A 25,141-nucleotide genomic window follows, 5' to 3' on the forward strand; every position below is an offset into this window, starting at 1 on the left:
GGGCTCCTCAGTGGGAAAGAGAGAGAAAGAATGTCTACCAAATCAATCACATTGTCTAAAGACACTCTGTACTGTGTGAACATTCAGTGACAAAAATCTTACACAAATGTAATTAACTGCAACTTGAATAACCTTTCCCTGGTGAGGTGACATACATTGTTATAAAAATCTAAGAACACAGCAATGACATAAGACAGTAAGACTTAGTTTATTCCACATTTACCTTGAAATTCCCTTGAGGGCACAGTTACAGATCTGTATAGAAAACTCAATAACGAAGGGTCCCGGAGGACCAGCCCTGGCAACCAGCACACCCCACAGCAAAGTGACAAACAGCCATCAAAACACTGGGTTCACTTGCTCCACTGCAACTTGTGGATAAGAATGAATAAACTTCATTCCTGTGTCCACATTTCAGCAAAGAACAGCATCAAGAACCACCTTTCTACAGGTCTACAGGTTCCTCAGCACATTTTGGTTTGTACCTCTCTCTCCACCTTTCCTGTGGACAGGTTGCAATTAGGAAAAACTGCTGTGAAATACATGTTGGACACATTTTAGGCTGTCATCAGGTAGGAAAGCGGGCAAGCATGTCTGCCCTTTCCTTGACCAACTGCAGTGGTTAGAGCCATGGTTTCACTGCACTTGGAAAGTGCTTTGCTCCTGTTTGCACGGAAGGGTGCAGAGTCATAGCCTCAGGGAGTCAAGAAGTCTTTGGATTCATCCTTCATTTGGACAATTACACTTAAGCCTTCCCAAGAGGTCCTTTATCTTCTTCAGTGGGGAGGGAACAGACTGAGTAACATCCTGAGGCCCATCTGATCTCTGTCAACAGGGCCTTGTTTTAATGATTACCATCACAGAGAGGGGGTTGATTAACTTCTAAACATCAGATTCCTTACCTGTGAAATGAGGAGGCTTCTTAAGCTAGGTTATTACAAGAACATGAACAAAGTACTAACACGTAATAAGGCAGCAATAACACTAACCTCCTACTACAGTTTAAGCATCTGAATCCTTTCTTTGATATGCATAGTGACATCTGATAAATATGAAAGTTAATTGAGAACCACTCTAATAGCAATCTTTCTATTCATTCCTTAACTCCTTGACGCAGAATCTCTTGTTGACCAATTGACTATTCTTTACTACAATTCAGCTAATAAAACAAAAAGCAGCTTGAGAACAAATTATGACTTAAAAAGTATTGTTTACAAAGACATATTAAGGAACATTTATCATATCATGGCTTAGTATAATCCACCACAGTTAACTAGAACTTGTCAAAGCAAAAACAAAAAGAACAACCAAAAACCAAAACAAAAGAAAGATTCACAGAAGTCTAATGTTTTTGGAAAAGAATGCCATCAATCTGTTTCAAGATTTGAGTTCATCTAATGTCCAGAGTCAAACATCCACACAATTGTGGTTACTCTTCTCACCCTTAGGAATGAGTGACCTGTAGATATTGTAAGAAATAATTAAAGTGCTATAACCTGGAAACACTGTTTACATCTCTAACTCAGGTCAACAAGAACACACTAAATTTAGTAAATGTAATATTATCACCAGCCTAACCAGAACAGGTATTATAAGACCCAAACTATATAATAGATTGATCCGCCTGAGAAAGGTCTCAGGTCTCTCCTTCAGCATAGTACTATTTGCTATAAAATTAAGTACTATCTAATCTTCTAATTCATGACAAAAAGCATTAAAGATCCTCAGACTCTGGGATCTTGGTAGATTTCTTGTGCAGAAATTCCAGTGAAAATGCTGTTGGAGAAACAGGTCTTGATTCCGGAATATGCTCCATTCTGTATTTTTCAATGTATGGTGCAGCTACTTCCCAAACCTGAGATGCAAGGACAGAGCAAAGTATTGACAACATTGTTTTCACATGCATAAACAACTTCATCTGAAGTCAAAGCATTATCTCTACCTGACTAGATACATAGCAACTGTTTGCTCGCTTTTATCATAAGCCATTTGACACTTGACCTGTCAATTCGTTTTTGGTTGCTTTAACAGCTTTTAAAATACAAAGTTCAGAATGTTTCTAAAGTGACATTAAGGTTTTCAGCTGTTTGCTCTTCTAAAGCAAAACAAGCCAGTGAACAAACAAAACCTAGAGGATTCAGTATGGGTGGAATTAAGGAAAGTTACCCAAGGGTGGAACTGTGTGTTTTCTGAGGCAAGCCTTTAATGATAAAAGGCAGTGGATCTCCTCTTTGCCCCAGTTCCACACCAACGCACTCTGTTCTTTGGACCCTTGTTCCTCAGAGCATGGCCCCTGCACCAGCAGCATCACCTGGGACGAGTCAGAATGTCAGCCCTACTGCAGACCTACTGAATCTGAATCTGCATCTTAACAAGGTCCCTGGGAAAACCACGTGCTCTTTACAGTTCAAGAAGCACAGCTTCATAGCCTTGTTCAGGGTCTACCCCCACCGGCCAACCTATTCCCTTTCAAGCATAACACCTTCTCAAATGAAGATCCAGTTTTTAGTTTATATTATAGCTGCTTTTTATTCGGTTGCCCCTGATAGGAAAGGAGCATTTCCTATTTGTCTGTATTACCTTAGAAAATGTATTCTTTCGAAAGCGACCCTAGGGACTGTAGCCCGCCAGGCTCCTCTGTCCATGGAATTTTCCAGGCATTATACTGGAATGAGATGCCATTTCCTTCTCCAGTTTCAAAAGCTAACCTCCTTGAAAAGATATCTGCACTTCCATGTTCACTCCCGTGTTATTTACAATAGCCAAGGCAAGGAAGCAACCTAAGTGTTCACCATCAAATGAATGGATAAAAAAAAAGCTGTGATACACACACACACACACACACAGAGTGGAATAGTATTCAGCCATAAGAAGTAAGGAGCTGTTGCCATTTGCAACAACACAGATGGACCTTGAGGTCATCATAAGTGAAATGTCAGACAAATATCATACGATCTCACTTGTATGTGGACTCTAAAATAAAATAAAATAGCTCATAGATACAGAGAACAGGTTGGTGATTGCCAGAAGCAGAGGGTGGAGGAGTGGGTAAGGAAATGATTTGACAGTAGTCAGAAGGTACAAACTTCTGCTTATAAAATCAATAAATCCTGGAGATGCAATGTACAGCTTGGTGACTATAGTTAATAATACTGTATTGTGTATTTGAAATTTGCTAAAAGAACAGATCTTAAAAAGTTCCTATCACAAGAAAAAAATAACTGTGTGGTAATATTAAAAGACGCTTACTACTTGGAAGAAAAGTTATGACCAACCTAGATAGCATATTGAAAAGCAGAGACATTACTTTACCAACAAAGGTCCATCTAGTCAAGGCTATGGTTTTTCCAGTGGTCATGTATGGATGTGAGAGTTGGACCGTGAAGAAAGCTGAGTGCAGAAGAATTGATGCTTTTGAACTGTGGTGTTGGAGAAGACTCTTAGGAGTCCCTTGGACTGCAAGGAGATCCAACCAGTCCATCCTAAAGGAGATCAGTCCTGGGATTTATTTGGAAGGAATGATGCTAAAGCTGAAACTCCAGTACTTTGGCCACCTCATGTGAAGAGTTGACTCATTGGAAAAGACTCTGATGCTGGGAGGGATTGGGGGCAGGAGGAGAAGGGGACGACAGAAGATGAGATGGCTGGATGGCATCACCGACTTGATGGACATGAGTCTGAGTGAACTCTAGGAGTTGGTGATGGACAGGGAGGCCTGCTGCTACTGCTGCTGCTAAGTTGCTTCAGTCGTGTCCGACCCTGTGCGACCCCATAGACGGTAGCCCATCAGGCTCCCCCGTCCCTGGGATTCTCCAGGCAAGAACACCGGAGTGAGTTGCCAGCTCCTTCTCCAATGCATGAAAGTGAAAAGTGAAAGTGAAGTCGCTCAGTCGTGTCCGACTCTTAGCGACCCCATGAACTGCAGCCCACCAGGCTCCTCTGTCCATGGGATTTTCCAGGCAAGCGTACTAGAGTGCGGTGCCATCGCCTTCTCCGAGACAGGGAGGCCTGGCATGCTGCAATTCATGGGGTCGCAAAGAGTCAGACACGACTGAGGGACTGAACTGAACTGAACTGAATGGAGGTTAACTAACTGTAATAACCATTTTGCAATGTATAGAGAGATCAAAACATGTTGTACACTAATATAATGATGTATGTCAAGCATATTTCAATTGAAAAAAGGCTGAGCTCTCGCCTACCTCTCTTCTAGCACCAAAGCTGGCAGCCAAGCGAGGGAATTCCCCCTCAAAGGGTATGGGGAACACTTACAAATGACAGGAGTGAAGGTCAAACGAAAAAACTGTTCTCAAGAGCAGGGCAATAGTTCTAAAGGAAGTCAAGCGACTCTAAGGGGCATGATGGCTACAAATGACTGCAGAAGGTTTAAAGAGCTTTTAAAATACATTTTAAACATAAGTCTGCATTCTAGGCATCTGTCTCAATTAGACAAGTCTGTAGTCAATGGAACCAGAGGGCAGAAGCAGTAAAGAGAACCCGTATCTCACCCAGCCTGATGGGGAGGACACACCAGCGCAGGAGGTAGACCCAGAGCCCTTTGAATAAAAACTTGGGAAGTGTGTTTTCCCTTCAGGTCTGTGCAGTTGCTGGACCAGGTTGGGGGCAGCATTACAGAAAAAGAGTGTGCTTTTGAATAAAAGAGAACCTTCTTGGTGAGGAGGAACCTATGAACTTTCATCTTATATTCTCCCCATGAATACTTGTCCCAAAATTCTATTTAAAATTCATTTCAGCTCCTAATCCTTAGACAGTCAATGTTTGGATGCAACATGGGGCACTTGTGAGTTTGTCAAATAGCTTCTTAGTGGCCTTAAAAGTTGCACGAGTACCTTTTGGTTCACTTCCAAGAAACAGCCAGGAAACAGAAGAATAAGAGAATGTTTCTCTACTCCCCACCCCCACCCTGCTTCCCCTTGTGGTGGGGTGATTTAGTCACAAAGTCATCTCTGACTCTTGTAACCCCATGGACTGTAGCCCACCAGGCTCCTCTGTCCACGGGATTTCCAGGCAAGAATACTGGAATGGGTTGCCATTTCCTTCTCCAGGAGAATCTTCCCAACCCAGGGACTGAACATGGGTCTCCTGTATTGCGGGTGGATTCTTTACCAACTGAGCCACCAGGGAAGCCCTGCTCCCTCTTAAAGACCCCAAACTAAAAAACAAGGCAGGCAGCCCACTTACCTTCTGCTCTACGAGCAGCCTGTGCGCTGCCTCGATGTCTGGGGCCATGAAGCGATCTTTTATCCAGGGCCTGCAGAGAAAGCACGTCACACCGTCAGCCAACGTTAACCACTGCCAGGGTCCACAGTTCTGAAGTGGTGTCACTTTCCAGGGATCTGTTTGGTTTTACCTCACAACAGAGCGCACCAGGTCATAGACCTTCTCCAGTGGAGTGGTGGTTTTCAAGGGGCGGAGGAACTCTATGCCCTGGCAGGCTGCAAGAAGCTCGATGGCCAACACTGAAACAAGGACAGGGGATGACTGGTTAGACTGTGACTCCAAGCTTGAGGGGTATAAACCCCACGCAAGCTGCCAGCCAACTAAAGGATAGTTGGTTTTCAGTCTATCGGTAGAATGAAGCTGCCTTGGTATTTGTATACCATTTTAAATCTACTTTTCTAACCCCTCGGCTGCATCTTTAATGCTGAGAAGCCGAGGACTACCCAGGTAAATCAGCTTTCTCCTTCTCCCTTCAGCTGATCAAGATGGATAACCTCTGTTTCCTATTTCCACCCTTGTGTAAATTTCCATTTGTCTTCAGTCTTGCTGTTCCCTATGGCCTGAAATACCTGGCACATACACCATCATCAAAAGACTGAAGGAGTCAGTGAATGAGCAGATAAGTCTTTGGTTGCCACGGAACTGTTTCTCTAATGTCTATTTTAAACCTTCAATTTCAAAGGCTCCCAACAAGACCACATAGAGAGGATGAGAGAGTGATGGATAAAGGGTGCAAGGTTTCTTTCTGGAATGATGAAAATGTTATAATGTTGACTGTGGTGTCGACTCACAACTCTGAGTATATTCACAACTCTACTAAGACCCACTGAATTGTACAAGTTAGATGTGTGAATTGTATAGTATATGAATTATACCTCAATAGAACTGTTGCCTGCCCCCCAAAAAAGGATACTCAACTCTCTTACATTTATCTTAAGATAATGCTATTTTGTCAGCCAATTGCTTCCAGTACAGTTGCAAAGATTGAGGAATTTAGAGAACAATGCCTAAAGGAAGGCAGTTTCTCTTTAAGAAACAAACAAGCAGTGATTAAGAAGGCTGGAATACTTTGACCCAACATTGCCCCACCTGTGAACTATCTTTGCCAAAAAATGCTGGAGCTAAATCTTGTCAAGTCTTTAGGACCAACTGCAACCCACAAGAAACGGGACAGACCAAACATACCACCACAAGCACGCTCACAGGTAAATCAAGAATGTCGGTCTCTCAGAAAACTAAGCTGGTTTTCAAACTAGTCAATGACATGAATTTTTTTTAAAAAAGGGGGAGTAAATGAAAAGAAGCTTAAAACCTTGACCACTAAATTTAAAGAGTGGGTCTTGAATCTTGGTTTGAACAAACACTGGAAAGACACTGAAATAATCGGGAAAATTTGAATACGTACTCGATGATACCAAGACTTACTGTTGATTTTTGTTGGATGTGATAATGGCAGTGGGTAAGAAAGCAAACGTTTGTACTTGAGAGAGAAAGTGTGCAGGAAGAAAACATGATGACAGGGATCTGCTTAAATGATTGAGAAATTTTTTTAAGAAATGAAGTATAATGTATTAACTGTTGAATTAGAGTGAGGTGTATATGAAGGTTTATGGTACTATCTCTCCACTTCTGAATGTTTTAAAATTATTTCATTTTTTTTAAAAAGCCAACTGATGAACTGGCTTAGCCAGAAAGTATGGATTCTTAATCTTCAGCCAGCATCAAAATCACCTATAGGGTTTGTTAAGTCCAGATTGTTCTGTTCTCAGAGTTTCTGAGTCAGCAAGTCTGGGGCAGGCCCTGGGTTCCCAGGTGATACTGATGTCCTGATGGGGATTCCATTCTGAGGACCATTGGCATAGAGGTCATCGGTGAGGCCTGCATTCCAGCTGGCTGGGGTTACCTTGCTCCACATGCTCAATGACCCTGAGGGCCTTCCTTGCTGCCCATCCTCCCATGGAGACGTGATCCTCCGTGGCAGCGCTGGTGGAGAGAGAATCCACAGACGAGGGGTGGCACAGAGCCTTGTTCTCAGAAACTGCAAGAGGCCAGAAACTAAGTTAGGAACATATTTTTGTTCCTAATAGAAAAATGTGCCAATGACACATGGCTCCCCAAAGTGCTCCTCAGTGCGGGATACCCTCTCCAGGAGTTCATGGTCATTATCAAAGAACTAGATGTTCCAAAGTTACTTTGGGAAAAGGAAGTCATGTGGGTTTCCCACCCCCCCCCCCCCCCCGCCAAAGTAAGAAGGACTCTTAAAATTGTAGGGAGTTCTGAGATGGGACTGGGAAGGGAACCCTCATATTACAAAGCAAAGCTGAAAACACTGCAAGCATTTGGCATGCCAGGGAGACTAAGGGGAAAAGGAAGTGATGGTCATTTCCAGGACTTGGAGGAGAATCTGGTTATGACAGCAGATGAGGTGGGATGGCATTTGCAGGTTGAGGCTGGACCCACAGACCTTGAGCAAGAAGATTTAAAATTGAAACTGTCCAATGATGACATAGTGGATGTACTCAGTTTAAGCAAGGGCTCGATGACAGCTGGGGATGTCTTGGAGATGTGGGGGGACGTCTAGAGTTGGGCCTAGGTTGCTGTCTTTCAAACTTTATTGTGAGTCACTCAGCCTTGTTAAAGTGCGAATGTTGCGTTTCAGGTGGGGCCTGAATCTGCTGTTCTAACAAATTCCCAGGTGATGGCTGTATTTTTGGCCAGGGGACTATAACTTAAGCACCAAGGACCTAGAATACAGAGTTCCTTCTCCCCAGCTTCAGAAGCCAGGAAATGTCCAAGTCAAGAGTTTTTCCCCCACTTTTCTTTTTGACCTATGAGAGCAGCTTTGAGTTCTTTTCTATGCTATAGGGTATCCAGGGATAATCCAGTACAAACTACGGTGATTCACTCATCCTATTTTGCCCAGAACTTTCAGGTTTCAGCACTGCAATATGAATCACCTGGTTTGGTGGCGCTTGTTTAGAAAGGTAACTTACAAGTGGCCAGAAAAAAAAAAAAGAAAACCACTAGTTTAATTATAACGAGAGCAAGCCAAGCAACTTCAAACAGCTAGGGCAGCGAAACACATTCAAAGGAGACGCCCCAACTTCACAACATTCTCTAAAAATCAATGACCACCCCACCATGCTAATGTGGGGCTTCCTAGGTGGCGCTAGTGGTAAAGAACCTGCCTGCCAATGCAGGATACATAAGAGATGAAGGTTCAATCCCCAGATCAGGAAGATTCCCTAGAGAATGGCATAGCAACCCACCCCAGTGTACTTGCCTGGAGAATCCCATGGACAGAAAAGCCTGGCAGGCTGCAGTCCATAGGGTCTCAAAGAGTTGGCCATGGCCGAAGCGACTTAGCATGCACGCGTGTTAATATGAAAGGTCACTGCCTTTTAAAGGGATTTTTTTAGTAAGGAAGTAAGTGAGCAGATAGAAGATACTGGACAGAAGATGAATTCAGTGGCTCTTTGTTAGCTGTGTTGAGTCTAAGTGTGAGACTTAACTGAAAAAGTGGTGAGGAATAATAGTAACTACTAATATTTAGTGCTTACGGTATGCCAGATATAGTTCCAAGGCTTTCTATGCATTAATTCATTTACTCCTCAGAACAGCCCTATTAGGTAGGTTTTTCACCCCCATTTTACACAGGAGTAAACTAAGGGTCAACAGGATTAAGAGACTTGCTCCATATCAAATTGCTGATAAATGGGTGGAGACAGGATTCAGGCCCAGAGGCTATGCTCTTACTGAACTGCCATGCTGGGTAGCCCCGTTGGGTAGGCTTGCCAAAAATATTGCAGATGCTTAGTTAAATTTGAATTTCAGATAAAAAAATAATTTTTATTAACAAATAATGTGCTGAATAATTCAAATTTAACTTCCATAAATTTATATTAGTGCATCCTGCATTTCTGTTTGTTAAATTTGGCAACGATATTATAGGATTAAGTACTGATCAAAATGAAATCCTCATTAATTGAAGTCTGAGCATAGATTTGGGAGCCAAAATTCGTGGGTTTGAACTCTGCCTTATTTCTTAGTAGCTGTGCAATATTGGGTACGTTCTTTACCTTCTTGGATCTTCAAATATCCATCTGTGAAAGAGGAAATAATAGTACCTGCCTCTTGGTATTGTTTGACAATTAAGGGAGTAAATATAAGTAAAGCCCTTTGTGCCAGGTCCTGTTCTGATGTTATTTCTCTGTCCCTTACAGTCTTGAATCAGAAGTCTGCTATTTTCCAGCTCAGTTTTCATAGAGGGCATCTTGTTTCTTATAAGCATTTTTGTGTGTTTAATCACATCCTTATGTTTTTAGTGAAAGATTCACCAGTAGCTATAATCATCTTTGTCTTTTTCCTTCTGATATTCTTCAACTTGAGATTAGGGGAAAAGCCACAAAAAGGAAGTTCACATGTGTTGTCACATTGCTTCCTACAGAGAAATCATGAAAACCTCCCTATTTACAACCTCATTAGTGTATTATTACACTTCAGTATAATGTTGCTTAGGTTTTATTTTATATTTTTTCTTGAAACATGCTTTTGTATTGAGAGAGGTAGGATGCACATAGAGGTGGTGGAAAAGTTAGATCTCATTCAAAGACAGAATGTGATACTTTCAGGTAAAATGGAAAGACCCATAAATGGATGGACTTGAATTCTGGTCAAAAGGCAGGGTCCTTACCCAGGGCTGCAGCGGTGCAGTGGGCTATCATGAATCCAGAATTCAGACCACCTTCAGCCACCAGGAAGGCAGGCAGCTCGCTGAGGGAGGGGTTGCAGAGCCTTTCAATTCTTCTTTCACTAATTGAGGCAAGTTCATGGACACCAATGGCCAAATAGTCCAGGGCCTGAAAGAGTGTCTCAATTAGGTTGGCCTATACTGGGATAGGGGCTTCCCAGGTGGCTCTAGTGGTAAAGAAGCTGCTGCCAATACAGGAGACATAAGAGATGCAGGTTTGATTCCTGGTCGGGAAGATCCCCAGAAGAAGGAAATGGCAACCCACCCAGTATTCTTGGCTGGAGAATTCCATGGACAGAGGAGCCTGGCAGGGTACAGTCCATGGGGTCGCAAAGAGTTGGACATGACTGAGGGAGTGACTAATGCTTTCACGCATGATGGGATATGCTTTCAGGGTCAGGTCAGGAGCAATTCTAAAAAGCTTACTTTGGCTGGATATTCACCATGGAAGTTTCCTCCAGAAATAGTCTCTCCCCTGCTGGCAAAGACCATCTTTCAAAATCGGTTAAGGCTTCTGCATAACACTTGCTGAAAACTTGGAGCATAAGTCTCTCCCTAATCGCTCATTTTTAACATTGAGGTGGCAGCCCTTGTAAAAAGGCAGGGTGGAGAGAAGGAGAGTCTTTGCACAAGTAGGTGTTGACATACAGGGATACAAAGGTACATGAAACAAAACAGAACCCAGCCTGAAGTAAGCATGTCGGAGAAGCCACACTGAACAGGTCTAGTGAGAAGCCTCACACAACTGCTGTCTGCTAGCCCGGGCTGTGCAGGGCTCTCAGGGCTGCTCATCAGTACTTTCTCCAATGTTAAGAACTGAGGCAGACGTGAGGGAGACGAAATAGATTCCTAAGGGGTTGGATGGTCTTTAAAGGCAGTACTGATTCTGTGATTACTTTGCCAGTATGACTCCTGACTGCTCACATCAAATTATAAGGAACTAAGTCAACACAGAACATTTTGTAGCAAAAACAAGGTGGCGGTGAGAAACCCATACTGTGAAGGAAAGGAGCGCTCCATCCTTAAGAGATGGAGGCATCCTTCCTCTTCTCTGTACAAACATGGGAACATTGATTTGAGTAAAGTAGCACTAGTGGTAAAGAACCGGCCTTCCAATGCAGGAGACATAAGACATGTGGCTTCTTCGTGGGTCAGGAAGATCCCCTGGAGGAGGGCATGGCAACCCTCTCCAGTATTCTTGCCTGGAGAATCCCATGGACAGCCTCGTGGGCTATAATCCATTGGGTCGCAAAGAGTCAGACACAACTGAAGTGACTTAGCACTCACTCACCACATCAGAAATAAACTCAGGATGGGGAAAGTCATAACTCTGATCAATACTTAGGTAAATGTTAAAAGGCTTCTGTGTAGTACACCAAAGTATCACTGAACCCCAGAAAGGCTTCTATAAATGCCATGGTACTGAGGGTTGCCACAATCACACTTGTGATATAGGTCTTCATCCTTCTACCAACAACCTCAGCAATGGATTTTAGGGCAAATGCCTTCGTGAAACCCTTCAGCTGATGCTGGAAATATCCCCTTTAATCTTTCATCCATCAGTTTTGGAAGCACAGCCTGTTAGACTCCAAACCTGAGGCAAGATTCACAGACCTGTTTCTGCCACTTATCAGCTCAGATCTACAGCTGATAGAGGCATTTAACCTCAGGGCCCAGGCATTTAGTCTATGAAATGGAGAACCAGAGTGGTTATACAATTTTAAGATCTTCGTCAGATCTTAAAATTACCATCTGAAATTCTGTAATTACAGCTTAGTAAGCAGTTAAAAGATACAGGGTTATCTGTTGCACTGTTAATTTCCGTGGTTATGATGTTCTTCACAAATGCTATTGTGTCATTCACCACACCATGGACCTAAAAGACAATATCAAATGAGTTAATTCATGGAAGACACTGAGTCTGGTGCCTGTCACATAGTCTGATATTCTTATTAGAACAGTAAGAACATTTAAACTGGAATTTATTCTTAACTGTAGAGCTCATATGTCAATCATTCCCCACAGACATTTTTCAGTCTAGCTGAGCTAGAACCGAACTTGCTGAGAAGAAGGAAAAGAGCATAAAATGAAATGAAAATAAAAAATTAAGTTTCATTAAATCATGTTCATTTAATTTATTCTATGGAGGATTCTTTAGTACACTATGGCTTGGAACTTGGTACAGCCTGAAAAACTGTCTCACTCTTGAGATGAGGTTAGCTCCTTATCCTAGTAATTTCTATTTGCAAATGAGTTATAACATCTGCAATACACATTGCCTCACTACAGTTTAAAGTTAAGACTCACAGGTTCATTTACAATGGTTTATGTCTGCCTGTTAAGTGCAGATAGATCTAATCATGGATATGCCCTCGAATTGTGGTTGGATTTTCCGATATATCCCTGGCAGTTCTAATAGGGAGAACCAGTAAAACTCCATTGACTGGTTAGGATGATATTATTAATAAGAATTTTTTAGAATTTTTTAAACTTAGGGCACTAAACCTAAACAACAAGCTGTCTGTTGAACTTCTCTACAGGGGGGTTGAGCAAAGCAATTCAAAGGGAAACAAGCAACTTACCATAGAGAACAGAAACTTCATAATAATTGGACAAATGGGGGTATATATGATATACATCATTTTTAATAGAGGCCGTAAAGAAATCTGGATTACCATTAACATTACACAACTTCCTGACACCTTCCTCTCTTTCTATCGCTATCTCAAATTGGGAGAAAGAATAGAGACTTGTCGGGTTTTTGTCTACCTGTGGACAGCAGCGCAAGGTGTATGCATCTTGAACACGATCGCAGAACCTGTGACTTTCTATGGAAAAGGTAGAGGGGATGGCAAGGGGCATGTTAGCAATTCTTTGCAATTATTTTCAAAAGCAAATAAGTTCAAGTAGGCATGCCCAGACCTGCTATTTCAGATGGGTGGTGATCCGAGTCCAAGAGGGACCGAAACCGAAAAGCAACTTCAACTTGCCCACGATGAGGGCGAACAGCGTGAATGTCTAGAATTGATGAAGGAGGAGAAGTCTGAGCAGTTCTTACATTGAGTGAACTACCATCACTGGCACAGGACCGTCCACTGTGCTGACCTGGTCCTGAAAAGCCCCAGGGCTCCTTAACCATTGCTCAGAATTAGAAACTTAACTCCAAAAGCAAGATTTTCTATATTGACTTTATTCTTTCTACTTTAAAAATCTGAATGCAAACTATGAGTTGAGCCCATAGGGAACTCAACTCAAGACACTGGCCCTACCCTGAAAAGATTTAGGCTCATAACAGAAGGGAGCTCAGTGGCCTAGTTTAATTAAGTCATTTTTAGACAGGTTTTTTTTTTTTTTTTGGTCCTTCTACATATAAGAGTGGAGAGTCCTTCAAAGTCTAGAAAAGCTATCACTTGTACAATTTTTCTCTCCCAATTTTCTAATGGGCACTAGCTGTAATTCCACACCAATTCTCAAATCCTGCCAACAGATCCTTAAGACAACAAGTAGTTTGATGGGAATCAGAGCTGGTGGTCTGGGGCAGGTCACATAACTCTCTGGGTCAACATTTGTCTGTGAAACGTGGTTGTTTCAAGGATCAAGTGTGGCATAACTGAGATGAAACTGCAGCAGTCCTGCAAATCCACAGGCACTTGGATTTTCTTCTTCCCCACCATCTACCCCTGCCACCCCCATGTCCAAAGACCTTGACCATCCCATCCCACGCCCCACCCAGCTCTGGCTGAATGAATAGCAAACAAACAGCAGAACCATGCTGACCAGTATCGAAGGCTTTGGTGGTGCCCTTGAGAACCTCGAGGGTCAAGGCCGCCACTATGTCAGCTTGCCGAGCGATGGCACTGGCTCTCTCCACAGCCTCACAGCCGAGGGAGGTGATCATCTGTGTCCCATTGATGAGTGCCAGACCCTTCAGGTGATGCAAGAGACATTTCCTAATGCTTTTTGTTGTAATAAGCACTGCTTTCGCTTTCCTATGATGAAAATTTGCCTTCAGCTGAATGATGTTGATTCATGGTTTCTAAAGTGCAGGGCAGTGATGCTTGTTTAACTACTCAAGGATGAGTGTCATCATATAAAATTTGGCAAATGGAATAGCTTTGAATAGTTTCCCTGTCATGAAGCAGCAGAGAAGTTCCAATGTAGATGGCATATAAAACCTTTAGCTCTTCATTATGCTATATTTCAAGTTCTCATCATTACAGATAAGACACCTTGAAAAATTTCTGATCTGAGGCTCTTAACTTAGAGCATCCTAAGTGATGTTGGTTTACAGTATCATTCAGGGATCCTTAGAGATCCTGATTAGAAGTTTAAGTTCTCCTGTAAAAGAATCCCTGAGCATCTCTGCACTGGAGAGGCTTTTCAGTAAATAAGGGAGAGCCCTTTCTTCAGTGACCAACTTAAGCAACTGCTGCTGCTGCTAAGTCACTTCAGTCGTGTCCGAATCTGTGCCACCCCATAGACGGCAGCCCACCAGGCTCCCCTGTCCCTGGGATTCTCCAGGCAAGAACACTGGAGTGGGTTGCCATTTCCTTCTCCAATGCATGAAAGTGATAAGTGAAACTGAAGTCGCTCAGTCATGTCTGACTCTTAGCGACTCCATGGAGTGCAGCCTACCAGGCTCCTCCATCCATGGGATTTTCCAGGCAAGAGTACTGGAGTGGGATGCCATTGCCTTCTCCGAACTTAAGCAAACATGGATGCTATGTTTAAGAAACAAGTGAGGCTGATATTGAGACTAAAAGTAGTGCATAATGATTTGTTAAAAGGAACAACTTTTCCTTGAGTCTCTTACCTCTTTTGGTTTCAAAACAATTGGCTTCAATCCATGAGCTGCGAGGACCTGTAGAATGATTTAAACAGTGAAAATGGGTATCAAATGAAATACCAGCATATTTCTAATTTCATGTAGAATCTAATAAAAGTAAGCTCAAAGGTCTGTCTTCTAAAAGATTAGACCTACGTAAATTCGCTCTGTTCATCTTCGCTGATCTATTCTCTAGTTCTTTTCTTTAGTCTGCAAGCAGACTTAGCTTTCGAATAACTTTTGTACCTAAAATTGTCAGAGGCTAGTGTATACAAAATCAATCCTGAATACTGGGTTCTAGGCCCTTTGCATTCAGTTTGCACTTTAGTGATTCACTTTTTTTTTTTTTTAGCTGCTGCTTCTGAGCACATGTGCACATCCAGATGCAGATGCTCCAAGGCTGGGCTGCTAACTCTGCCCACATTCCCTGGCCTCTAGAGCTTGACCTAAAGTCCTCCACCCTCATCCTACTTATCTTAACACCAGCAGAACCTCACGCTATCAGAGCAGGGCTTCTCACTTGTATGGCATATGTGTGACCACCAGTGAAAAGCGGAGTGTATGGCCTAAGAGATAGACACAAAATCCTCAGAGGAAATGAGCAGAATTATCTTCCTCTGAAATAAAAGAAGTGAAAGCAGTCACTAGGTTAAGATTCTTCTGGGGAAGGAGCAGCAGGGAAGAAAGAAGACAGAGGTAGCACAATCATTTTCACAGCTTATTAAAATACCAGTCACATGTCTAATTCTGTCCTGGATGTGGGTCTGAGGGTAGGAAAAATGGAGACAGACAAGTTCAAGGGCAAACACAGTCATAGGTTAAATACAGTCTTAGGCAAATACAGTCATAGCACATAGGTTAAGTGCTCCAGGAGGTAGGAAGTGGGTAAGGTCCAGTGGAAAATAGTCACATAAGATGCTGGGGGAGCACAAAGGAGGGGCAAAAGGAACTTGGCAGTGGTGGGGTATAGGGAAAAGAAGCAGAAGAGCAGAGAAGGAAATTTCTCAGAGGGCTTAGCAGAAACAGGAAAAGAAGGGTGGACATGACTGGCCCCTCCACCTCAGACACAGCACACTCCAGCTGCAGGGCACCTCTAGCTTCTGTGATGTGCAGTGTTGGTGGGGAAGGATTCAGGTGGCTGGGGGTGTGGCAATATGGCAATAATATGTCAAGACTCTTGTAGGCCACTTTCATTTTAAGCATTATCCTAAGGACAATGAGAAAAATGACAAGTTTGGGCCAGGACATGGTCAGAATTGCTATGTGAAGGTGGTTGAGGGGGATACTGGACATAGAGAAATAATCAAGATTAGTCTGTAAAGAAGGAAGGTGATCTGGAACTCAAACTCTTAGAAGGACCACCTGTTCTCTTGACTTCTTCCTCCTTGGGCTTCTGTCCCTGGACTCAGTGTTAGAGGACCTCCCAGCAAAAGGTCAGAGATGACACGTCAAACAATTGTTTGGGCTGCTCTGACAACCTAGGGACCAAACCCACATCTCCCACATTGCTGGCAATTTCTTTACCATCTGAGCCAGCAGGAAAGCCTCAATGAATGTATAGATGAATAAAGAAAATTTTAAAGCTTTGTCAAACCCAGGCCCTTCTGACTGACCACCAGGATGACAGCTTGGGTGTGGGGGGATATGGAGTCTCCTTTCCAGGGGCCTTATATCAGGGCCATGATCCACAGCTCTGTACACATTAGACCAGCAACTAGCTAAACCTCCAACAATGTGTGACCTCCTGGATAGGCACTGGGAGTGCATTAGGTGCAGAAGAAGTTCCTGCAGTGAACACTAGCAGCTTTACCTTTTTACCAAGGTGATCACCAAGGCTAGGAGGCTGACGGTTGTGTAGAGAAGCTAAGAGTATAGCTTAGTTGGACGCCTGTAGTGCACTAAGGGGCTTCCCTAATGGCTCAGGTGGTAAAGAATCTACCTGCGGTGCGGGAGACCTGGGTTCAATCCTTGGGTTGGGAAGATCCCCTAGAGGAGGGCATGGCACCCACTCCAGTATTCTTGTCTGGAGAACCCCCATGGACAGAGGAGCCTGGCGGGTTACAGGCCATGGAGTCACAAAGAGTCAGACACAACTGAGTGACTAAGCGCGCACACACGCACTGCACTAAGGCTGGGCTCCTGACTCAGTCTATACTTCTAAGCTTCAGTTATCACAGCCATAGAGTGGGAATGCTTTGTCATCAGGCTGCTGAAAAGATGAAGTGCTAGAAAACACGGAAGTCTACCTGGTGTCCAGCCTGGGGAAATGACTGCCACGGAAGCTATTATTAGTCTTACGTATTTAGCATCGGCCCAGCCGCTCTTTGGAGACCACATCTTCCCTTCTCCAATCAGCCCAAGAGCAAGATGAGAGAGTGGGGCAAGGTCTCCACTGGCACCAACAGTTCCTTTCTCTGGAACATATGGCAGGCAGGAGGCTGGGAGAAAAGGAGACACTGGTTACTTCAAGAGTACTTCATTCTAGCCAGCCTCGCTTTGACACTGAGACCAACCTATCCCAAAAGATCTAGTATCACAAATGGCATAGACACCCAGGGAAAGACAGGTAATGCTTAAGGGACCTGGCTGAGCTGCTGTAGAAAGAAAGAGGTGAGAGAGAGAAAGAAGATGGGAAAGCAGACCCTCCTGGGAGCAAAGCCTTCTCCATAAGCCACTTTAAGTTTAGACTCTATTCTAAGGACAATGGGAAGGATGACAGGTTTTGGCCAGGACATGCTCAGATGTGCTGTATGAAGAGGTCGGGAGAACGCTATACATAAGGAATTAAGATCAGAATGCCTAGAAGAAAGGTGATCTGAAACATGTATCCCACAATGACCATCTCTTCCCTTCTTCCTTCTCTGCCCCTGGGTCCTCTGCCCCTTTGTTTACTGTTACTGTACATCTTCTAATCTGACCTAGAAATTTCTGGAATATTTAGCAATGTATCTTAAAGATGTGATCAGGAACTAGCTGTTGTTCATTGCCACCTTATTTCTAGGAGCAAAAAGTAAAAAATGTGCTATAGAGGAAGCTAAGAGAATTCCATTGAACCAAATGGTCTGTGTAGCCATTAAAACCTATTGGAGACTATTTGAAATCAAGTAAATGTTTATGGACATGAGTTTGAGCAAGCTTCGTGAGTTGGTGATGGACAGGAAAGCCTGGTGTGCTGCAGTCCATGGGGTCGCAAAGAGTCAGACATGACTAAGCAACTGAGCTGAACTGAAATGTTTATTACATTAAAAAAGTAATACAGAATTTCCCTGGTGGTTCAGTGGTTAAGAATTTGCCTGCCAATGCAGGGGACGTAGGATTGGTCTCTGGTCCAGGAAGATTCCACATGCAACAGAGCAATTAAGCCCATGAGCCCCAACTTCTGAGCCCACGTGCTGCAACTACTGAAGCCAGTGTGCCTAGAGCCTGTGCTCTGCAACAAGAGAAGCCACCACTTCTTCAACAGGGGAAAGCCCGTGCACTGCAACTGGAGAGTAGCCCCCACTCCCTGCAACTAGAAAAAGCCCACTGAAAGCAACCAAGTCCCAATGCCACCAAAAATAAATAAAATTTTAAAATTGTTTTACAAATTGTTGATAAAGTGTACCAGGGTATTAACAGGGGTTCTTTGCGGGAGGTAAAGTCATGGGCAACTTAATCTCTGCTTTTCTGCCTGATTCCTGGTCACCTAGTCAACCAGCTTACCACCACTTCTAAATGCACATGTATTGTTTTAGATGAAATTCCCATTGGTGGTGGTTTAGTCGCTAAGTCGTGTCTGTCTCTTATCACCCCATGGACTGTAGCCCACCAGGCTCCTCTGTCCATGGGATTTTCCAGGCAAGAATATTGGAGTGGATTGCCATTTCCTTCTCCAGGGGATCTTCCCGACCCAGGATTGAACCCTGGTCTTCTGCATTGCAGGCAGATTCTTTACCGACTGAGCTATGAGGGAACCCCCATTAAAAGGGAAATTCCCATTAATTTACTAAGATAAACAAACAAAAAGGCTATATTTCCAAGGTAAGTTCAGACTACTGATAGCAATTGTTTTTACAACTGCTAAGTGATGTCAGTGGGATGAAGCCGTGCCATCCGTAGGTCAGCTTCCAGGCCATAGTTCACCCTGGGGAATTCTCAGAATTCTAGGACCCAGAGGTGCCTTAGACTCACCCATAAAGCATAGGTGGGTTCACGGCTGAAGCTGGACTATCTGGGATTTTAGGCTTAGAGTCGGGAGTAGAAATAGGTGTTGAAATCACTGCTGGTCTCTTCAGCACAGCCTTGTATGCTATAGATTGTTCATTCAAATTACTGTTCACTGTTGGCATTTATAGGTCACTTGTGCCTATAGCATGGGAAATCTCTCACGCCCTTTGTGCTATGTGACTGCCCAGCCCTGCTTCTGCACCCACTCCTTCACCCTACAGGTCCCTGAGCCTCCACTGACCTAGAATGCTTATCCTTATCTGTGGGAAGGAACAGGCTTGGCCTCCCAAGAATGTCACATCTTGTCTCCACACTGGAATTTTCCCAAGAACAAGCCCCGAAAAGTCGAATTGATTTTTCTCTCATCACTAGACCACTACATGATCACAAGCGAGCCTTTCATCTCTATATTTCTGTTATACCTTTGGAAGAGGCTGAATTTCAGTTATTTTTAAGTCTGGCGATCCCACCACTTGGGGAGCATGAAGAGTTCAGATTCCCAGGCACCAACCAGAAGTACTGAATTGGTCTTTGGGATGGACATCCAGGAATCATCGTGTTTCCCAGATGATCTGAATAACTTCTCTAACCGCATTTGAGCATCACTGAATCAAGGGTTCTCTCCAGCTCTGAATTTAAGGCCAGACTTAAGCGGTTTGTTCTGATAGAGAAGGATGAAAGTTGACAGGAGTAAGAGTCTCTGCCCCTGCCCGCCCCCCACCTTCTGCCCCATATAGCTATCTTCCTTCTTGCCAAGCCCACTTCCCACTCATCTTCATTAGTTTATGTCTTATCTCACCAATATCTCACCACCCTGTCAATCAAGTCTGCCTGTGGTACCCACCCAGCCTGCATGGAGGGTCATTTGGGGATCCATTGCATTACCATTAAATACTTCGATAACTTGTTTGAGGGTCCCCAGGGAAATGCCACTGTATCCTTTGGCTAAGACATTGATCCTTAAAGCCAAGAGCATCCGGCATCTCTCAGGGCTTAGTGGTTTTCCAACGCCTACAAAACAGAACTGATGTTATCTCTAAGATAAACAAAATCCTCCTCCTCCCAGCCACCTCCACCTCAAATTGCTCTCCAGGTCTTGGTTCAGGTAGTTGCCCTGCCTTCCCTTCTGATTGTCCCACTTCTTCAAGTCTCATCTTCCAGTCAAATGTGAGACTCCAGTTTTGCCTCCCCAGTTCTCTTCCTTGGAAGCTTCAGTGAGCCTGAGCCCTCCCCAACACCTTTGGAATGGTGTCCAGTCTTCTCACACAAGGTCTCTTGCAGTCTGATGGGAGGCAATTCTTGACAGTTTCCCTTCTCACCACATCCAGATCCACTCATCCCTGAGTTCCAGCTGTAATTTTGTCCCCTGACTGCACCACTCTTTGGCATGACTGTATTCATGCTCCTCATCCCAATTCTATCCTTCCGTCTAGCCCATTCCTTTTTCTGGGATTCAGTTGAAAGGATATCATGTCTGATGCTCTTCTTCCCTCCTTGGCAGCAGAAATGGCACCTACTCTTTGGAAGGTGCTAGCTGCTGGTGGCTGATACAGGATGTCTGATACTGTGCTGCATGGTCACCCCCAGGTATCCCTGCAGGGTTCCAGCCCCGCCCCTCCCCTCCCCTCAGCTCCTCCCACCCCCTGCCCCCTTATGTAAAGCAACATAGTACAGTCTGCCCTTAGCACCTGTAGATTCCTTATCTGTGAATTCAACCGACAACTGAGACTAGTTGAATCATCCAACTTGCAAATGTAGGAACCTAGAGATACTGAGGGCTGACTGCACTTCATTCATCAAATCAAACAAAACCTAGGCGGCACTGGACGTTTGGAATGAGTTACCTGAAGAATGTGAACGTACTAGGTTGAACTGGAGCTCCCTAGAAGAGAAAGTGAAGAAACCCCTCTCAGCTGGGAAAATGAAGGGAAAATAGTCAAATCTTTGGAGGGACAGATTAAGGCATGATAGAGCAATGGAAGAAACCAGCAAGTCTGTATTCTCTACGTCAACTCGTGTGTGTTAACCTGAGCCTCACCCTCCTTGTCTGTAAATTGGAGCAAGTATTAATTATTTCCATTGTTGAAAGGAGTCTCTAAGATGAGAGTTTGTGTGTGTTTGGTGGGGAGTGAATCGAATTTATGTGAATGTGTGTGTCTTTGGTGGGGAGTGAATCAAACTTACTCGAGTTTACTGACGGGAATTACAGTTCTGGCAAATTTCCCAAAACCCGTAGTAATGCCGTAAACAACTAGAATAAAAAACAGACATCATACAATTGGACGCAGGCTGCATTTTTTAAGTCTGTAAAAAGAAATATGTAACACAAAGAGAAAAAGCTACCAGTTTTTTCTTCCACGATTCTGTCTATGACTTCCCTGGATTTTTGCACCCTCTTTTCAGCAGTGGGGGTAAGCTAGGAAGACATTGGGCAGAGCTGAACATGTTGAAGACTTACATGGGCAGCAAGAAAGGTTAGGACATCATCCCCCTCTATTCAGCATACCTTGATTTTGTAGTGTCCCTTGCCCAAGCTGACCAGGTCCTCTGTGGTCAGACTGTCCCCATCTAAGGCGATGTACTGCACAAAAAGAAGGGGATCTCCGTGAGCATGAACAGCTTAATTGCTCAAACAAAAGAGCAGGGAAGCATCGAGGAGAATCAAGCTGTGGCACTTCAGAGGTTTTATCACTACTATGAAACATGAATATGGTAGTTGAAAAGACAGCTTGCTGAAGAGGAGGTTAAGGAAGAAAAATTAGAAATGGAAAAGCAGGACTTCCATGGTTTTCCAGAGGTTAGGAATCCACCTGCTAATGCAGGGGACAAAGGTTCAATCCCTGGTCTGGGAAGATTCCACATCCCATAGGTCTACTAAATCCACCTGCCACAACTACTAAAGCCCGCATGCCTAGAGCCATGCTCTGCAGCAAGAGAAGCCACCACAATGAGAAGACCCTGCTCACTGCAACTAGACAAAGCCCTGTGCAGCAATGAAGACCCAGCACAGCCAAAAATAAATAGGTTAAAAATAATAAATGGAAAAGCAAAATGTCTTTCCCTGTTACACAGAGCTGGATAATGCCCTGTCCTCATGGGTTATGTTTTGCTCATGAATTTTGCTAGCCCTCCCCCACTTAAATGAGGAGAGGGAGGGACTTAATTTTCTTAACAGAAAGGAAGTGGTTTGAAACTTACCTTCTCGGGTTCCCGGTATTTGCTGTATCTGAAGTCAGGTAAAGGATAATACTGGGGAATGGAAAAGCCCCCAGCCCCATCACTGGTGGGAGGGGCCCCCAGAGCAGACCAAGGAGCCTGCAGGAAAGGATACAAGTAAACTCCTTCTGGCTGCGAGGGAATGAAGTCGGGAGACATAGCATCTCCTTCTATAACTGAAACAAGAGTGCAAGAGATACTCTTACGAATCACAACCCAGAATCACATTTGGCATTACCGGTAAACCAAGAAAAGAGCTCTTCAATTACCTTCAAGTTCTATAGAAATGACCGCTTTAAAACAACTTCAGATGCTTTCAGACAGCAAAAAGTCAGAGATGTAAACATGCATGAAAAGGTTTAAATGAAAGTTCAAGATTCAGTCTCCACTTCCATTTTGTTTTAAATCTTTTGTTTATTTTGTTTTAAATCTATTGTTTCAATATATAATACTTTTAATATTTAGTATTTGCAATGCATTTAATAGATTTAATATTTAAACCTATTTATCTTAGTGTTTGACAGTTTTGTTAAACAGAATTGATTTAACTTGGTTTTAAAATGATGCTACTGGCCTCCTGTCTGGTAGGTTCTTTTGAAGAGCAAAGGGACTTTGAAAATGATCCAGTAAGCAAAGGTCTTTAGCCCTGCAGTGTTGAGTTCAGATCTAGTTTTTGCTATTAGTAAGTAACTCTCCTCCTTTCTGAGTCTGCTACCTCATTGTAAAAGGTAGATAAGAATACTGCCTTCCTCACAAGGGTGTTTGAGAATTCAATATGCTCAGGCAGCATGCATTTTCACCAGAGTAGATCCTCTGGAAGAGAGCATGGCAACCCACTCCAGTATTCGTGTCTGGAGAATCCTATGGACAGAGGAAACTGGCGGGCTACAGTCCATGGGGTTGCAAAGAGTCAGACACGACTGAGTGACTAAGCACACACCGCCTATACACAGGAAGGACAGGGACCGTCTCTCCTGACGATGCCCGGCTGCATGCTCTGCGTCCCCTCCCCTCCAGCCACTCACCCACTTCCACGAACTCATTGTCCTCCAGGGCCACGTCCAGTGGGTCCTCATTGTCCAGCAGGCCCAAGCCTTTGCAGCGGCGCACGAGGAAGCGGGCGTCGTCCACCGAGGCGAAGCCACCATTGTCAGGCTTGTTCTTGATGTACCGCCGCACAGCCTCCCGGCCCAGCCAGCCCACCGTGAGCTGCGCGTCCTGGCAGGGCACGGCCAGCCACTCTCCGCGAACGTGCACCGTGTACCTGGGCATGGCTCCTCTGCCTGTGACAGTCACCGTGCGGGCGGGGAGAGCTTTATTGGGAGTCACTGCCGAGGTGTGGTCCACAGACCTAGGATGGACTTTCAAACACCCCCCCCTCCTTTCCCTGACTCATTCCCGCAGGGGATAAATATTTATTGAGGGCCCCACGGTGTCCATTTGAGTTTTGCCACTGAGCGAGGAGCAAGAGTGAGGGTTGCCGCTGCCGGCTACCTGCCCTCCACGTCTGCTACCAGACAGGCCTGCGGTCTCCAGCCTGGGGGTCCTGGCACCTGTGGGCCCTGCTGCTGACCTCTCTCTGCAGGGGCTCTGATTCCTCCCTCCCCTGGTTTCTGTCTGTGTCCCTTCATTGCTGGCCGCTTATAAACACCATGTTCCTGTGTTTATCTGGAATTACTCAACTGTAAAATGCTCTCCACACCAGGAAGTGTGGCAATCCTCATCCATTTGTTTATTCCCCAAATACCTGTTGAGCAACTTTGCCCTTACCACAACTAAGGTTTTCTGAAGCTGTCCCTCTAGAGATCATCTTCACAACTCAAGGTCACCATCTGGGTGACAAGCCACCGTGGACTGGAGGTGAACAGCTCAGACAGCCATAGGTGGGGTGCGGCTCCACCACTTATCATCCTGGAGCAGTAAGTTATTGACCAGCCTGTGTTTCCTCATCCAAAAGCAAAGGGACTTGTTGGGGGCCAGAGTGAGGTACTCCGCCCGTGACAAAGGTCATGAGGAAGGAGGCTCGACATACGCAAAGGCGGGATCGAGCCTCAGGAGTCCCCCTGGAAATCCTCGAGCATCTACCCCCATAACCAGACCCTGCCTACTTTACTACTTTGTGCTCATCTACACCTCTGACTTTACGGGGGGCTGTCCCCCACCACCTCTTTCGGAGAAGGAGTTAATTTAGAGCTCCAGTTAATAAAAACTCCTGGGCGTGACAAGAGTGTTTTAACCTACAAACTCCTCTGAAGGTTCTCTGGCCTGCCTGACAGGCTTGTCCGGCCACATGTGATTGCTCACAGCCTCCCAACTGTGAGAGGCACGAGATGCTTTAAACCTTCTAAAAACAGGTTCCTTAGAAAAGTTAGAAAACCATCAGTATAAGTATAGTGGGCTGATTAGAAATTTTATTGGTGAAGGGTTTTTCATTTGTTGAGCCAATGTTTGTTGCTAAGACTCCACATCCCCTGCCCTTACACACATTAATGAATATATAGAAGAAATAAGTATTAACCTTTGATATAAATCACATTAGACCTTAAGCTAAGTAAATTCTTTCCTTAACTAAAACCCACTACACCCTCACCCTATAGGAATGTAACTTTATTTGGGTGGCATCTGTTTTAAGAATAATCACCCTTGGAGAAAAAACTGTTCTGGTTGACTGACCACTGTCACAAGGAGAGGGTCATAAATTGTCATCAGGCCCCCCTGGCCAGAAGATGATGTAACACCCCTAAGACCTCTGTATACATTTGTATGAAGCACCTGACTTTAATAAAAGTCAGGACTGCTGTCCCCACGTGACTTTTGTATAACATCTCAGTGTATAAAAACAGACTCTGGAAAATAAAGAATTGGGATCAGTTCCTCAAAAGACTGGTCTCCCCATGTCTCTC

At 44.2% G+C, this 25,141-nt stretch overlaps 1 protein-coding gene across 4 annotated transcripts; it reads right to left on the bottom strand.

Moving 5' to 3' along the window:
* Positions 1–189: 189 nt before the first annotated feature.
* HAL (histidine ammonia-lyase) lies at positions 190–23,857 on the bottom strand. 4 transcript variants are annotated; one of them, NM_001105440.1, is given in 20 exon segments: positions 190–1,855; positions 5,203–5,272; positions 5,372–5,480; positions 7,145–7,279; positions 9,935–10,100; positions 10,418–10,483; positions 11,787–11,867; positions 12,761–12,819; positions 12,914–13,009; positions 13,769–13,916; positions 14,805–14,852; positions 17,115–17,254; positions 19,908–20,033; positions 20,867–20,904; positions 21,207–21,273; positions 21,366–21,438; positions 21,529–21,603; positions 22,221–22,248; positions 22,354–22,414; positions 23,264–23,516. In NM_001105440.1, coding segments are annotated over 20 exon segments (1,974 nt in total). In that variant the 5' UTR covers positions 23,511–23,516; the 3' UTR covers positions 190–1,714.
* Between the last annotated feature and the right edge of the window lie 1,284 nt (positions 23,858–25,141).

Source organism: Bos taurus, chromosome 5 (assembly GCF_002263795.3).
Source record: "Bos taurus isolate L1 Dominette 01449 registration number 42190680 breed Hereford chromosome 5, ARS-UCD2.0, whole genome shotgun sequence".
NCBI classification, from domain to species: Eukaryota; Metazoa; Chordata; class Mammalia; order Artiodactyla; family Bovidae; genus Bos; species Bos taurus.

Bases quoted from the DNA above. Each gene is read 5' to 3' on its own strand.
- HAL (XM_059886723.1), bottom strand. From the start codon at position 23,510: ATGCCCAGGTACACGGTGCACGTTCGCGGAGAGTGGCTGGCCGTGCCC. The intron at 12,820-12,913 runs GTCTGGGCATGC...CCTTTTCCATAG, and splicing joins CCACCCATCTGAAATAGCAG to AAAGTCACAGGTTCTGCGAT. The intron at 5,273-5,371 runs GTAAAACCAAAC...CTTTCTCTGCAG, and splicing joins CTGGTGCGCTCTGTTGTGAG to GCCCTGGATAAAAGATCGCT.